At 41.1% G+C, this 16,807-nt stretch overlaps 1 protein-coding gene across 3 annotated transcripts in view; it reads left to right on the top strand.

Moving 5' to 3' along the window:
• The window catches only part of LOC147309808 (1-phosphatidylinositol 4,5-bisphosphate phosphodiesterase gamma-1-like), a 41,508-nt gene extending 26,260 nt beyond the window's left edge, over positions 1-15,248 (top strand). For 2 of the 3 annotated variants that reach the window (XM_086270388.1, XM_086270387.1), the window contains exons 13-27: positions 373-492; positions 609-792; positions 2,062-2,139; positions 3,547-3,650; positions 3,731-3,827; positions 3,915-3,981; positions 5,365-5,531; positions 8,008-8,104; positions 8,191-8,415; positions 9,578-9,723; positions 10,182-10,296; positions 10,397-10,558; positions 10,691-10,779; positions 11,289-11,473; positions 11,601-15,245. In XM_086270388.1, the coding sequence (XP_086126514.1) occupies positions 373-492; positions 609-792; positions 2,062-2,139; positions 3,547-3,650; positions 3,731-3,827; positions 3,915-3,981; positions 5,365-5,531; positions 8,008-8,104; positions 8,191-8,415; positions 9,578-9,723; positions 10,182-10,296; positions 10,397-10,558; positions 10,691-10,779; positions 11,289-11,473; positions 11,601-11,661 (1,897 nt within the window). In that variant the 3' untranslated portion in view covers positions 11,662-15,245. Of the gene's footprint in view, positions 1-372; positions 493-608; positions 793-2,061; positions 2,140-3,546; positions 3,651-3,730; positions 3,828-3,914; positions 3,982-5,364; positions 5,532-8,007; positions 8,105-8,190; positions 8,416-9,577; positions 9,724-10,181; positions 10,297-10,396; positions 10,559-10,690; positions 10,780-11,288; positions 11,474-11,600 lie in introns of all 3 variants that reach the window. The other variant, XM_086270386.1, reaches the window with a different exon arrangement.
• The last annotated feature ends 1,559 nt before the right edge of the window (positions 15,249-16,807 follow it).

Below are 16,807 nucleotides of genomic sequence, written 5' to 3'. Positions count from 1 at the left end.
CATCTTAATATAATAAAGTAGAGGGTAAATGTATTGATACTTTAGTGTAAAAATATATTCAAGTCGTGCATTAAAAATGTCCTGTAATGTAAGCAAAATGATGCTAGAATAGAGGAAAAAATATGAATCTTTATTATTGATGCCTTTAATATTTATTGTATTTTATAGACTGCAGGTTACATAATTTTCATTACTGAATCAAATCGTCTTTGAATTATGTTAGTAATTAGTTCATTAAAACAATCATAAAATTAAAATGCCAGCAATTTAAAAGGTTGAAGCCCAGGGAGCAAACTGAATTCATTGCTCAATGTACTCCACAAGTGACAGTGCAAATAACAAACTGTTAAAATGAAGTTTGTTGCTGTTCAGGTGGTACCACTCCAACCTGTCCCGTGTTCAGGCTGAACACATGCTGATGCGTGTGCCCAGAGACGGAGCTTTCCTGGTTCGAAAACGCAGTGAACACAACTCCTACGCCATCTCCTTCAGGTAGAACTTGACACACCGTAAAGGACAAAAATATGAGTTCTGGTCTCTGCTCAGTTAATTCTTAAAGCCAGCATAAAAATGTCATTTATTTTTGTCTATAACTTTTTTGTGTGTAGGGCAGAGGGTAAGATCAAACACTGCCGTATCCAGCAAGAAGGCCGTCTCTTCATGTTGGGTAGCTCGGCAGAGTTTGAGAGTCTGGTGGATCTGGTGAGCTACTATGAGAAACATCCTCTGTATCGTAAAATGAGGCTCCGCTACCCCATCAATGAAGACACTCTGGACCGGATGGGCACCACGGTTGGTCAAGACACACCTCACTTCAAAGCATAACCTTGTTGTACAGTATTGTGTAGTCTTAAGCGCCCCCTCATTTCTTTTTATTTTCTCTACAGAGAGACAAAATGTAATGAAATTTTCACTCCTTTTCAGTCCAGTCCTTGTACTGGACCATTTTCAGTGTTTTGATTGTTTGTTGAGCCACTCAACACTGAATTATTCAAACATAAAAATGCATCTAACTCAAGGCACGGACCTGTGTTGTTACACATAACAGACAACTTGGCAAAGAACGAATTTTACATTTTATCGTTTTGTAACTAGCAGCCGGTCACAAAGACACATCATTTGTTTACATTTCACTGGTTGAATCACGAAAAATGCACAGTGAAAAATCAGACATATGCCAAATTACAGAAGAGCTGGACTGAAAATCAGTGGCAACCATTTTTATACACTATTGAATTTCAGCCAGTGGGGATGGGGATCTTAATAGAATTGATGGAATTATGTAGAAATGTACCATCAGATTTTGATCAGTCATGCAATAGCATCTGGAAAGCACCTGAATGGCAGCAGCTATATTTTTCAGCATAAGAATGATCCCTGATACATTACGTATGCAGTAAAAGCATAGCTGCATACAAAAACACACCAATGGAACGCTGTCAGTCATGGCACCCCCAGATCCTGAGTCCCAACATTGCTGTAGTGGTGCGGGATCAGTTTGACAGAGAACAGAACAAAAGGCAGCCATGATCCAAAGAAGAGCTTTGGAATGACTTTAAAGAAGCTTTGAGAACCATTCCTGAAGAATATTTACAGAAATGACAAGAAACCTTGCCTAAAAGATCTCAGGCTATGTTGAAGAATAAAGGTGCTGATACTAAATATTGGCTTTCATGCTTGTTAAAATTGTACAAAATCAGTTCTTACATTATACTACTACTACTCATCAAGAAATGCTACACAACTAAGTGAATTTCCATTCAATATGAACATATAAAAAGCTGATTTTCAGAGTTTTAGGGTGCAACGGAGTCATTAATCTAATAATAATTTAATGTGCTTAATATTTCGTTGTTGTTTAGTCTATGTCTGACAATAGCAAACAAAAAGGCAGACCTTGTATTTCCTGTTAAACATGCACACTGTTCCAATGGTGGAATGCTTCTATTAAACATTGCCAAAGTCAAATATTGATGTTAGTGTATGTTGAATTAATTCAAAGTCAGTCAGAAGTAACAAAACAAAAACGGTGGCTGAAAACTTGATTATTTATTTTTCCAGGAGCTTGACTATGGAGCGCTGTATGAAGTTCGCACTCCTCATTTCTATGTGGAGGCTAATAAGATGCCCACAGCACGGGTGAGTGTGACTGGAAACACATGGCCTATGGCCCTTAAGTTTAATGGGTTTGTTTATTGATTATCACATATTATCATATTCTTTAGTAAATGATTAGTAGTTTTAATTGCCTCATTTTGCTACTATGGAAACACGGTCTAATAGCCTTTGGCAGCTCTCTGCAGTAGCAGCACAAGTACAAAGTACAGGAAATGTTTGTTTTCAGTCGGGTATTGGGAGTCCAATGTCCTTCTTGAGGGGCTAACAGTAAAACTACTGGCACCAAAGAAGAGAGTGGGGTTTGTGCTTTTAGAATAATTAAAGGAACCAAAAAGAGAGACTTTATTTAAAAAGAGAAGCTGTGACTGAAAGAAACAAACGAAGAAAGAACAGAAGGAAAGAACCAGCTGTGTTTTTAAGAGACAGTTTAAAAAAAATGTAATTAACTTTGGCGCCATCAAGCGGCTGCATCTAAAGCACAATGTGGCTGTTACGTCCCCACTTAAAAGCTAGGCGATGAGGGTGGGGGACAGTAACAGTTAGATCCAGGTGGAATGAAAAGAACGCCAGGCAGAGGTATTTAATATAAAATAGATCTTTATTGTAGGCAAACACCTCAATAATCATATAAATGGCAACAACAAAAGGAGACAGCACCGCTGCTTTAATGAGAAATCAGGGAGGTCAACCCAAAGTGGTAATGACCACTTCAACAAAGAAAGCAACAATAAGGCTTCAACAGAAAGAGACAGCAATGCTGCTAGCAAACAATATCCAGGCAGGCCACACAAACTAATGAAGGCTGCCGTCACTCATGGGCAATCACTGCTCAGTTAAGCACTACTCACAAAGAGCCACACACCAGAAGGCTGTTCCACACCTAAGCCAGTAGCACACTCTGACCAGCACACTCTGACCAGCACACTCTGACCAGCACACTCTGACCAGCACACTCTGACCAGCACACTCTGACCAGCACACTCTGACCAGCACACTCTGACCAGCACAGCAGAAATCCACCCGAAACCTCTCCCTCCTCCTCCACACTGCTCTTCTCCAGCTTATATCACCCCTGAGGGTAATTGGTTGTAACGAGAGCAGATGAGCAGCAGGTGTGACCTAAAGGAGGCAGGGGCAGAGAGAGACAAGGGGAGGGGCCAGAACGAAGGAGGAGGAGAGGGAGAAGAAAACACCACGCCCACACAAGGGCAGTATCAGGAGGCCCAGCTAGGGCCGTAACAGTGGCATAAATGCTGCAATGAACTCAGTGAAAGCAACACATGTGATGCTTCTTATCACTTTAATTCACGTTTCAAACCTCCACAGCATTAGTTATGTCTCAAAGTGCGTTCTCATTTCTCTAAAATTGTGTTTTCTTAATTGCATCAGAGTTTGTGAATTGGTCCTGTTTCTCCCTGCATGTTTTAGTGTACGGTCAAAGCTCTGTATGACTATCGAGCTCAGAGAGAAGACGAGCTATGTTTCCCCAAACAAGCGCTCATCCTGAATGTGGATAAGCAGGAGGGCGGCTGGTGAGTGACGCTCAGGTGCACATGTACCTTCTTCTGTTTTCTGCATACCTTCTTGCTGTTGATATGCAACCTGCCTTTAGGTGGAGAGGTGACTATGGAGGAAAGAAGCAGCTGTGGTTCCCTGCAAACTATGTAGAGGAGGTCCCTAGTTCCCCCACTAGAGAGATGGATGAAGCAGTGAGCTCTGATTCACTCACTACTTTCAAATGAGCTTCCAGCTTTCACTGTGTATTATTCTGACAAATATTTATTCTTTTGTGTCAGTCCACAGAGAACAGTCCTCTGGGAACTTTCCTCAAAGGCTTCATAGATGTACCAACCTGCCACCTGGGTTAGTGGATAAACGTTCTTATGTGTTATAGTTTTATCAGGTATATTAAATAATTACTGCAGGAAGGGACTAGTTCCTGCTCAAAATGATGTTGAAATTTAACCTTGATCAAAAAGATCAGTCCACAACTAGGATCATTGACTATTTTAGAAATCGAGGATTTGGTCTTTTAAAACGAGCTGCTCTCTGGTTTGTATTTTAGACAATGCAATGTTTTTAATAGTTTAACTGCATACATGTGTTTACCAGAACAATTTATTGTTTTACATGTCATATTAAAAAATATTATTTTAAAGAAAACAATTTCTTACATGCAAAAGAAAAGAAATAAGTAAAGTAGTGTCAAATAAGATAAGGTGTACATGCAACCTAAATAAGGTATATAAAAAAATAAGCCTTTATCTTCTTGGAATGCTTTCCAACATTATTACGAGGCAAAAAAGGACTCTGACAGTATTGTATCTCCTGAGTGAGGTAATTGTGGGTTTTTATGTGAAATACATACATCTTGTACACTCCAAGCCCTTATTTAAAGCTGGATAGCTGCTGTCAACCTTAAGCTACCAAATTGAAACATGGTTTCAGACTAAGTTAACAGTTGATCTGAATCAGTGTTTTTGTTGAAAAATTGGGCGTCACTTTTTATTCATACACATGATACATTTCTACTGCAGGTGTATTTTTAGTCACAAATGTGGGTGAAGCGGTTGCACTTACATGGTGACAACTGGGCTCTACAGAGTTATATTAGTATTGAAGTATTAAAGTAAAAACAGCATAACAGATTTTGTTAATGCTGTTTTTAGATTGCTCTGTGGAAGTCCTGTTCTCACTCCTTGCAGGCTTGCCCCTGCTGTGACTTCCACATGTCTCAACTTTCTCAACTTTAAGACTTCATCATCGTCACCAACATGAATTTCAAGTTCAAGATTTCTGTGTTTTGACACAGAATGAAAGAGACTTGTCGTGCATCACAGAGGCCACAAAACAGAGCAGTCTAAAAAAAAAAAACATCACTGGTAGCGAGGCAGAAATGCAAAAGATGATGAACTTGAAGGTGAGATTGGCCTAAATTAAATTAGTCAGGGTTTTAGATTTGCGTGGATTCATTAGTGGAAAGTAAAGCTCTGGGCTCTTACCTAGGCATAATACTGCTTTGCACATGTAGATGATACTGGGCTCAAAATTCAAAACCAGGAAGTCCAGCCAGTTGTTTTAGGACTGAAGAAGCCTCTTGGATGATCAGTAAAATGTTTTCATAAACCAGCTCTCAAGACTATCATGACCTAGATGAATGAGAAACTACACAGGCACATTTATCCAATTCTAACTTCTTCCCTCCCTTTTTTCTCATTCCACTTGTACCTCCTTTAATCTCTGCAGTGGTGCATAAAGACGGAAAGAATTCCCGGGCCTTTGTGTTCACTATCCACTCCCAACACCTCTCTTCTCATCCGGTCCAGACTCTGGACGTAGCAGCTGACAGTCTGGAAGATCTCACCGGCTGGGTCAGCAAGATCAGAGAGGCTGCACAGAATGCTGATGCACGAGTGAGTGCAACTCCGCACACATACACAGATGAGTGCAAACACATCTGTTAGAGTTTTTGCTACTTGAATAATTAGACCGCAGGTCGTCAGGACTTCACTTAAGGACTTTCCTTGCTTACATGAAAACGTGACAGAGCCTCGATTACACTTCGCATCACAACTAAATTTTGTAAATAGCAATATTTATGACTATGTATATGATATATGTGGCTTTTCTAGAACAATTAAGTATGAATATTTTTCAGATGTTTGTGTAAAATGATTTGTTTTATCTTTATGCTCGATTGGACTGGATGTTTGCTGTGTTTGTCAAACTGACTTATGGTTACTCTTTTGATCATAAAGCAGGAAACTACATATAAAAAATTTAGAGATTAGGAAATGTTTTCATCTCTAAGCGGATTTATGGGTCCGAGCCTGTGGTGAGCTTAGCAGTTTTGTCTTGCTGAATATCTAATTTTGGGGGTGACAAACTGAGAGATTAATGGGTTGGTGAGTTATATCTGTGCTATGAAGGGGGCTCTCTCTTCACCTGGTCAAAGCACTTTAGTCACTTGCCGAGGACATCATCTGCTCCTGACAATGTTGTATTCAGATTTCACTTTAAAATTGTCTACATGCACCACGTTTTCATGTCTTCTTTAATACACTACAGCAGGGGTGAGGGAACTCCAGGCCTCGAGGGCACGTTTTAGATCTCACCCTGGGTCAACACATCTGAATCAAATGATTAGTTCATTAACAGGTCTCTTGAGAACTTCAAGACATGTTGAGGAGGTCATTTAGCCATTTAAATCAGCTGTGATGGATCAAGGACACATCTAAAACCTGCAGTTCCCTACCCCTACGTTATGGTGTAGTGTAAAACTTGAACACGCTCTCAGTCTTGCAGAAGTCCACTTTACTGTTAGTGTGAACACTGAGGTTCTTGTAACCCTCTGCTGTCTCCAAACAGAGCTTGGGAATGGAAATAGGGATCACTGGTGTTGTTGTCCTCCTCATGCCCACAACCAGTTCCTAGGTCGTTACCTCATTAAGCTGCAGATGGTTGTGCTTTGCTGCATTCTTCCTCATCACCAGCCTAAAGTCTGTGGTGTTTGGGGTGAAGAGAAAGGGAGACGGGATAGGAGATATGTTTCCTGTGTTTTGTGATCAGCAACACACAAGTCTGTGAGAAACACAAAAACACTGTGGGAATCACTTTGTTGACTCTTGCATGCTAACTCCCCACTTCTTCGACTCCACTGCTGTTGGCTGGCCTTAAACCAGTGATGGTCTTCAGACCTCCCTCATGTTGTTTTGCTGAGATTTCCACTCCAGCTCCCTCCTGTATTTGTCCTTGGCCTCCCTGACTTATGCCTTCAGTTCATTTTGAACTTCTCTCACTGCCTCCCTGTTAGCAGACCTCAAAGCTCTCTTTTTCCTGTTGAGCAGTGCTTTGATGTCCTTTGTTACCCATGGCTTGTTGTTTGGATAACACTTCACACTCTCTGTTGCAATTGTGGAGTCGGTGTACAAATTTATGTAGTCTGTGGTTAATTCTGTGAGCCCATCGATATCCTCCCACAGAGTGCTTGGCAATTAGTCACCTCAAAACAGCCCTGGAGAGCCACAAAAGCATCCACTGATTATTTCCCCACCGTCCTTGTGGTCACAGGCTATCTCTTGACTAAAGGGGCATTGCACAGAGTGATGTGAACCAGGCTGTGATCCAAACGACTAAGCGTGTGGGGGGGAGGATCAGGTTTGGAGCAGATCTATTGTCCTGTCATTTTTGGTGGGGCAGCTAGCCTGCTGGGTGAAGGTGGTTATTGCGGTGTCAAAGGTGTTGTGGTTAAATTCTCAAGCGATAGCAATAAATGCACTTGGATTTTGTCTCTGTAACCGGGTCTGGGCATTTAGGTTCAACATGGCAGTGGAGAAAGCAATCCCCTCAAGATGCTTGGATCTGTTTCCTAGTCCACTGTTTACATCACAGAATGATACATGGGGAACTTAGTTGGAAGTTGCTGTCAGTTTAAGTTGATATAAGAGTTGTAGGTCATAGGTGGGTACATTCCAAATGGGATTCCTAGAAGCTGCTGAAGCATGTTTTTGAATCAAACTGCTACACCACCAGCAGTAATCTCAGCTAGAGTAGAGAGTGTGAATGTATAAAGTTTTCTACGGGACAACCTTGTCAAATAGTGAAACTCCAAACTTGACAGTTTCCTCATACTCATATGTCAGATACATGCTGTTATAATGTCGGTTGTTTATAGAAAATATAGTTAATGTTGTCAGAAGATGATGCCATGTTCAAGATTCAAGATTCTTTATTTGTCACATGCATAGTCTGAGCGGAGCGGTCAGGAATGTTGCTCCTTGTTGTCCATGTTGTTGTTTTCATGGTGTGAAAACCGTTTGCAGAAAAAAATGTGACATATGTTTAAGAAATGTTCATATTTGTATGGTTGTCTCATCTCCATGGTAACAGATGCAGGAGGAGAAACAGATGGAGAGGAGGAAGAAGATTGCAGTGGAGCTGTCTGACCTCGTGGTCTACTGCAGACCAGTGCCCTTCAATGAGGACAGTAAGGACCATACCATTTCATTTCTTTTACCATTATAAACTGTTGCTGTATGCAATCTCATGTCTCACTTCCTGTTTCATTTGCAGAGATTGGGACGGAGCGAGCATGTTACCGGGATATGTCCTCCTTCCCGGAGACAAAGGCAGAAAAGTTTGCGACCCGTGGCCGAGGGAAACGCTTTCTGCAGTACAACCGTCGTCAGCTTTCCAGGATTTATCCCAGAGGACAGAGGCTGGACTCCTCCAACTATGACCCTCTACCTATGTGGCTCTGCGGCTCACAGCTGGTTGCACTCAATTTCCAGACCCCAGGTTAGTGTGTGGATGCATTACTGTAGAGAGCCTTTCTATCCACACAGTGAGTCCAAGACAGCATGGGTTGATGGCAAGTTGTAAGATTTTCCTCATCTCAGACACTAATTCATGTCTGTTCTCAGAGAAATTTATCCATCCATCTTTTTCCACTTATCTGGGGCTGGGTTGTGGGGGCAGCAGCCTAAGTAGAGAAGCCCAGACCTCCCTCTCTTTGGCTACCTCCTCCAGCTTGTGTGGGAGAACACCAAGGTGTTCCGAGGCCAGCCGAGAGATATAATCTCTCCAGCGTGTTCTGGGTCTGTCCCGTAGCCTCCTCCCATTGGAGGAGTGAGGAGGAGCAAGAGGCCGGGCAGACCCACCTCACCCGGGAGACACTTAGGAGGCATCCGTGACAGATGCCCGAACCACCTCAACTGGCTCCTTTCGATGTGGGGGAGCAGTTGCTCTACTCTGAGCCCCTCCTGGAGGGCTGTACTTCTCACCCTATCTCTAAGAGAGAGGCCAGCCACTCTTCGGAGGAAGCTCATTTCCACCGTTTTTATCCACAGTCTTGTTCTTTTGGTCACTACCCACAGCTTGTGACCATAGGTGAGGGTGGAGACGTAAAACAACTGGTAAATCGAGAGCTTCACTTTTATACTCAGATCTCTCTTCACCACGACAGACCGTAACAGCATCCACATCACTGCAGTCACAGCACCAATCTGTCTGTGGATCTCCCGCTCCCTTCTACCATCACTGGTGACCTGTCACCCTGGATACTTAAACTCCTCAACTCAGGGTAGGAACTCGTCCCTGACCTGGAGTGGACACACACCTTTTCCAGCTGAGTACCATGGCCTCAGATTTGGAGGTGCAGACTCTTGTTCCCACTGCTTTACACTCGGCTGATGCTTGCCCTCAGGCACGCTCCCCGGGCCTGGCTCCTGAGCAAGTTATCGCTAACAAATTCCTAACAAATTTGACTCAAGCAGTGGCCACCAGGGGGAGACATTGATACAGTGTAACATCTGGCTTACTTTAACAGAAAAGCTCCTATTTGCCTCTAAGAACAACAGGCCGCAGTCTGTCCACATACTCAACCTGTGATGGATCAGTAATCAATTAGTGATGCTAAATACAATTTTACACTCATTCTTTAAAACCTGTCTGTTTGTAGATAAACCCATGCAGCTGAACCAAGCTTTGTTCATGCTTGGAGGTGGGAGTGGCTATGTTCCCCAGCCTGACATCATGAAGGATGACATGTTTGACCCTTTCGACAAGGACACATTGCACGTGGAGCCAATCACCATCCAATTACAGGTCAGATTAAATAAGCAGGATAGAGGGAGTTTGATTGTACAGCTAAGTCAATCCTAAGAGAAAGCAAAGGAGCAGTTCACATTGTCCAGGCATGCTCCCTTTCTAGGTGAGAACAAGCTTAAAACTACACTTTTATTGTTCTTTGAACCATAATGAAAGTTAATGGAAGAAACTGACCATAGCTAGAGTTAGAAAGGCCACAAAGTCACACTCAGCCACCGTTTTGGCAGATCAGTTCATACAGAAGGTGGTATTTTTGCTCCCCCCTTTTTTCAAAGCGGAGTGAAAAAAATATCATATGAAGTCAGTTGTCTGACAATATGATCATGAGCCAATTTCAGCTGATTTCTAAAAAATACAGACCGATTTTACTTTGTCTATAAGTGCTCCTGGCCCACTTTAATATTCTAAGTGTCCAATTTTCCCACTGTCTTGCTTATTCTTGCTCTGTTTCCCAGGTGCTGGGAGCTCGCCATCTGCCTAAGAATGGTCGGAGCATTGTCTGTCCTTTTGTAGAGTTGGAAATCTGTGGAGCCGACTATGACAGCTACAAGTGCAAGACAGATGTTGTAGGTAAGACAGCTGCTGCATAGCAGCAATGAAAATGCAACATTTCAGCAGTTTATGTGCACTCACTGCAGTGTTAACCCTCTGCTTTTCTCCACCCTCCTAGCTGATAATGGTCTGAATCCTGTGTGGGTGCAGAAGCAGTTTGTGTTTGATATCCACAACCCCACCTTCGCCTTTCTGCGCTTCACTGTCTACGAGGAGGACATGTTCAGCGATCCCAACTTCCTGGCACAGGCAACCTACCCAGTCCGTCTGCTCAAAACAGGTGAGTGCGCAAATGTCTCCAGAATACAAACTTATGAGTTATTTATTTTTGTATTTTTTAGATTGCAATGTTTCTGGAAATATTTCCTAATCTTAATTTACATTGAATTGGTTTAATTTTCTGTTTTACCAGGCTACAGGAGTGTACCTCTAAAGAACAGCTACAGTGAGGAGCTCGAGCTAGCGTCCCTTCTGGTTCACATAGAAATCGTCAATGCTAAGGTTTGGGCTACTTTATCTCTGCAACAAACAGGACATCTGAATAATAGTACTCTGCAGGCATGAGGCAAGATTTTTGGTTTCCATTTGTAGTTCAAAGATCTGTTGATGTGGAATCTACACACAGAACCCCTGACTTTCACCGCTGTGAGATACATAGCCACAAATAACATGGTATCAGCAAATAAAGTTCACTAAGCACAGTCATATTTGATGATTTCTGGATTTCCAGTTAGCAGCACTGCTGTTAGTTGAAGCTGAACACCACCATCTGAACGTGAAAATTCCAGCGTGAAATAACCTTTTTGAACACGTCTTCATCATTATTTCCACAAAACAAATATCACACAGCCTCTTTTTTCAACTAGGCACTAAAAGTCACAAATTCATGAATTGTTAAAAATGTTCAAAATTTATGATTCATTACAAATCCACATTTATCAAATCCCACTGTTAAGTATTACATTCTGAAATAAAGCTGTTGTATTCTCTATCCACCTTGTGGCTACAAGGAGGAAGACGATGAGAACTTGTACACATCCATCCAGCGGTTGCGAGATCGAACCTGCGAGCTGTCCAACCAGGTTTCTCTCCTGGAGAGGTCAGGCTCCGCAGACCTGAGCTATCAGCAAAGTCTGGAGGAGCTCCGAGCCGCTCAGGACCAGCTGAGTGAGCTGGTGGAGGCTCGCAACCGCAGGTTAGTCCCTTAGCAGTGGCTCCTGCAAGCTTTAATTTAACATCTCCAAATTACATCTGTATCTGCTACATCTGCTATCTGTCTGTCTTCCACTAATCTGTCACTGTTTTTCTTGCTGCTCTTTCAGGCTGATGGAGAAGAAGAGAAGGGAGAAGCTGAGACAACAGGTGATAGCAAAGCGCAGCTAATCCTCCCGTCCACCCGAGAGCGCTAAACTCCAACACAAACTGTGCCTCATAGGTTGTGTGGTGACAGCCTGAATAGAACAGGGCTCGGTTCCAGGAAGCATATTCAATAAACTGTTAGTCTGATAAACTCTTAGTTGATTAACTCTGATATCAGAAGCTCAAGGTTTTCAGTTTCAGAACTGCTCATAAGTGTTTTCTTTCTCTACTCACTTGCATGAGTAGAGAAAGGAAACACTCATCACTGAAGATCAGATACCACAATGCAACAGGGGAATATAGTGCAGAGTCTCAATTTTAATCAAATGAATGGAGGAATGTGAACATGTGCCAGTGCTGACTATGACATTTATCGGGGGGGGGACTCATTTTAATTTGCTTGGACCAGTCTGTTATCATTACAGACCTTACAAACTTTTATATGAAATTTAAAATTTTCTATCGTGTTCACAGTCCTTTACATGAGATGTGCATCCAAAACGGACCAAAAACGCATGAACTGGGAAATTACTGAAGCCGAATTCAATCCAGGCCCGATCCAGTATGAATCTGTGATTCTTGTCCATTTTTAATCTTTTCTGTTGTGCAAGTGGACTCCAACCTGAACATAGTTTTTGATCCATTGTGGAGCCTATCATAGGCTACCTGTGGGCAAATCTGGGTCTGAGTTGATCCAATGAGAAAGATTCAGGTGATTTTTTTAGTCGAAAACATCAGATTCAAATTCTGATTTTCAGACTCTCTACCATTCAGCCTGATGTTTGACTTTAATTTAATGAGTTAATGACTGAATATCAATCTGTGAACACATTTCAACATGAAATCTACAGAACACACCGCATTTTGCCTAAAAAGCCAATTTAAAATACATTTTTAGACTCTTAATGCCCTTTCAGCCTAATCTTCATTCAAATATTCATCTCCAACATCTGTGACTGATAGTATGACCGATAGCAACACGGGAAATGAAGTTCATTGACCAGTGTGTTGTCTGTCTAACGCTTCATACAGATCAATTTAACATAAACAGTAATTGCTACAGTGCTCTAAACTTGTTGATAGGCTGACAGTTACACAGCTGTCCACAGGGTCACAGAAGAGATGGATCTGAGTGAGGGTAAAAGCACTCAAATCTAAAAACAGCTAACTGAGGTCTAACTGGGATTTGTGTTTTTCTAAAAATGTAAATTTCCTTAAATGAATTACCTGTGCTATGCACTTTCATAGTGAATGAGGAGCTGAATCAGAGTATCAGTCAGCTGATTCAGCAGCAGCAGGACATTGAGTGGGTTTAGTTCTGTTTACCCAGTGACTGAGTTTAAGTTAACTCGCTTTCTGGAACAGAAAACCTGGCGTTTTCCTCATCTCAGGGTTAACAAAGAGTTGTTAGATAAACCTGCTTCCTGGAGTAGACTCTAGCAGGCTTTCTACAGCAGCCACATGCAATCCATTTAGAAGTGAAGAAAACATGTTCTTTGACGAGAAAATATCATATAGTATAGCAACGTTCTGTGCTGAGGGCAGAATGAAAAAAGTAAACACAAACATAAGTATCTCATGGACTGAAAAGACATAAAACTAAGCTATAAAAACAATCGTGGACTAAAGGCTGAAACATATTAATTGCAAACTGGTTTTTCTGTGACAGATTTCATGAAAAGTAGATCGCATAACAAAACTACAACGTGTTTCTAATACTTTTGGCAATAGTGTCCAATGAAATGGAATCTGGGGAAGTTTAAACCATTGGTGAGAAAAAGAAAGTGTTTGAAAATGAAATATTTATAAAAACAGACATTATTCATTATTTTGATGGACCTGGAAGTTATTTAAAAAGGAAAAACAATCAGTACAATAACAAATAATGAAATTATTCTTTAATTATTATTTGCCATTATTATAAAGAGTCATTGTGGGAATCAGCAGTAAATACAGCTAGCACTTTTTCAAATGCAAACACAATATAAATTTCCATTTGACATTTTCAGATGAATGCTGTACAATTTAAACAATAATTTACCTACAAAGCTCCCCCTGAAATTTGCACTTACTTTGTTTCAGGCTTTACCAAGAAAAACAGGATAAAAAGGGAGACGAAAACTCAGGTTACACAAATGTGGGGAATGAAAAATTAAACTGTTCGTAATGGATGGAAAAAGGGGTTAGAGGGCACTTGTAGCAAAAAGGAAGTATCCTGTATGTGCCTTTGTTCTGGAGTGTAATTACTCTTGTATTTAAGAAAGAACAGGAGCTCTCTTTACAACTGGAATAATTTCCCTTTTAGGGAAAACGATCTACAGTCTAGAGGAACATGCTCATTTGGTTTTTGACCACTACCCATGAAATAGGGTTTAAAGGGATCTAAAGATGCAAGTCTGTTCCTCCTAATCAAGACCAAGTCCTCGGTTGATCACTTGAACTCTGCCTCCAGGTGGTGGGGGCTTCTGTCATAGACTTTCTTGTTCTGCCGGGGAGAGCACAAATTCTCACCAAACCACGTAGAGAAGTTTTTTTTTAATATTTCTTCAAAGGGCTCTAAATGTATCTATACTACCTTCAGAGAAGTGTGAGAACAGTGAGTGGGGGAGGAGACGAGAACGCTCCCCTGGGTGTCTGCATAGGGGCTCAGATGTGTTCGCCTCTACAGGGAAACACCCACAAATAAAGGGCTATCACTAAAAAAAAAAAAAAACAAGGAAAGAAAAAAACAACAACAAAAAAAACCTAGTAAAGCATTCTTTTTACCTGCCAGCTCTGATTTCATGCCTTGTTTCTAAACCATCGATCAAGATCAGTTTCCATCATCTGACTTTAATCAACAGATGTGGCCCAACTGGTCCTGAATTTGCCAAAAGCAGCTTTGATTGGACCCTCTGCATGACTTTATATTTAACCACCCACCCCTGTAGCTACTTCATCTCCTCCCCTGTCTGATTTCTCATTGTATATAACTTCTTTTATTTATCAGACAGCTGTAGATCCTGTTTTAATAGATAAAAGAACGTGCTACAAGGATGCTAGCGGACTTCAGATTGAAGATACTATAACTTTATGTAGAAATTATTATTGTGTACCTGGAGCTCCCTTTAACTGTCCCCGTAGACACAAACCTCTCTTTCTCCCTACACTGCAGTTGCACTGGGTAGGGACTTCTATGCAAAGGTCATCGTTTTGGCCTATAGCCATTGTGTATTAGGCGGTTGACACAAGTTGTGTTTTTCTCTCTGCACCTATGCTAACTGTCCAGTATTATTATTCTGCATTGCAAATCATGTGCAAGTTTCCATTTAATAAAGCTCTTTCATGTAATCGGCAGAGTGTCTTTTCATTTTAAAACAAAAATCCAGAAAAAGGAGTGATCACATTTTTATTGATATATATATATTTTTCTTCTTTTTTTTTCTTCTAATGATTACAAAAAATTGCATCCAAACAAATTCTGTCCCCTAACGTGCGGCAACCAGCCGCTCTCCACCTAGCTCCCTCCTCAGGTATGGCTCCAGGGTGGGGCCCTGGTTAACCGTCTCAGGTAATTTCACCCCATGGCAGGAAAGGGACCGTCTAGTCCAGGGCTGCCCAATCCCAGTCCTCAAGAGCTACTATCCTGCAGCTTTTAGATGCATCCCTACTCCAACACAGCTGAATCAAATGGTTTGATTACCTCTTCAGCATGCCATCATGTTTGGCAAAGGCCTGATAACAAGCCATTCATTTGATTCGGGTGTGTGGGAACAAGGATGCATCTAAAAGCTGCAGGACGGTAGCTCTCGAGGACCGGGATTGGGCACCCCTGGTCTAGTCCAAGTCTGCTCTGTTGTATAAAAGCTAAACTTATACAATTATATATGTGTCAAGTAATTGATAAGCAACATTTTTCACTGAGTCATTATGTGAACCAAATTAAGAACTGTTTAAATGCTGCTATGCTGCTACCAGTTAAAGAAAATTCAAAGTTATGGGCTAGCACAATCCATTTCATTCCAAACTTCCCAAAATATTCTACTTTTGCACTTTGTCATAGTTGTCTGTAAAAAGATTTCCCACTTTATTTTAATGTTGTTTTATTAGTTATTATTTTTCCTCTGTACGGTGTTTATCCTTATTCCTATGTTGCATTTCTGAAGAATAGTTGTTGCCAAGCTTTTTATCCTTGATCGGCAAATGAAGTAGATTTCTATTCTGATTTTGTCAAAGCATTACATTACAAGCATTACAAAGAGCTTGTTCAACAGGTAGTCATATGATAAAAATATTTATTGACCCTTGTTTATTTATTCGGAACATGCTGATATGTATGTGACTGGAGCCCCAGTGTAAATTAAATAAGAGCCTTATAAAAGGAATGGTGTCATTAATAACTGCAAAAACAGTTGCGTATTAAAACCACAAATTTCTAAAATATTGTGATCTATTTAAAAATACAAGTTAATATATAAATATTCTTGCTTGGGTTTTACATTACATTATTTTCTTTTAGACCAGTACATAGGTCTCTTTCTGGTCAAAGAATTACATATTAAACCTGCAGTCCCATTTCATTCTGTTGAAGTGGTCCACCAGTTAGTTATTCTTTAATTTGTTGTGGTAGAACAGTGGTTCCCAAAATGTCTGTGAAGGTTCTCAGTCATCCAGGTCATCGTAGTCAAAGGAGCTTGCAAAGAAAAGCGGTGGTTCCCAAACTTTTTTCCCTCCCCCCCCGCGCGCGCACACTCACACTCACGCACAAACACATCCTCCAACCACACACACCCATATTTTGCTCCATTGCGGTTTGTTTCACACCTCAAATATTTAGTAAACAGTTACGCAAATACAAGTAATTGCAATAAATTACAGGTAGTAAGGAAATAAACTACTAACTCTTTTACGCTACGTCCGCACCTACACGGGTATTTTTGAAAACGCAGCGGTTTTGTCCACACGTAAACGGCGTTTCGAATCACAGAAAACTGAGATTTTAAAACTCCTTTTTTGCGTTTACGTGTGGAGGAGGAATACAGAGTTCGTCATGCAACGTCAAAGGTATGTGCCTTTTTTCACGTCACGCTGTGCGTCACGTTATTGTTTACATGAGATGAATTGCAGAATGGCAGATATTCAGATTTACAGGTTTTACACGCTTGCATATAAACACGCAGTTACTGTCTCT

This window comes from Aulonocara sp. 'chitande type north' Nkhata Bay, linkage group LG17 (genome assembly GCF_057382095.1).
Source record: "Aulonocara sp. 'chitande type north' Nkhata Bay isolate Kocher_YH1m ecotype deep benthic linkage group LG17, A_spYH_male_GT1.1, whole genome shotgun sequence".
Classification (NCBI taxonomy): domain Eukaryota; kingdom Metazoa; phylum Chordata; class Actinopteri; order Cichliformes; family Cichlidae; genus Aulonocara; species Aulonocara sp. 'chitande type north' Nkhata Bay.
This window is presented reverse-complemented; position numbering and strand designations above follow the sequence as displayed.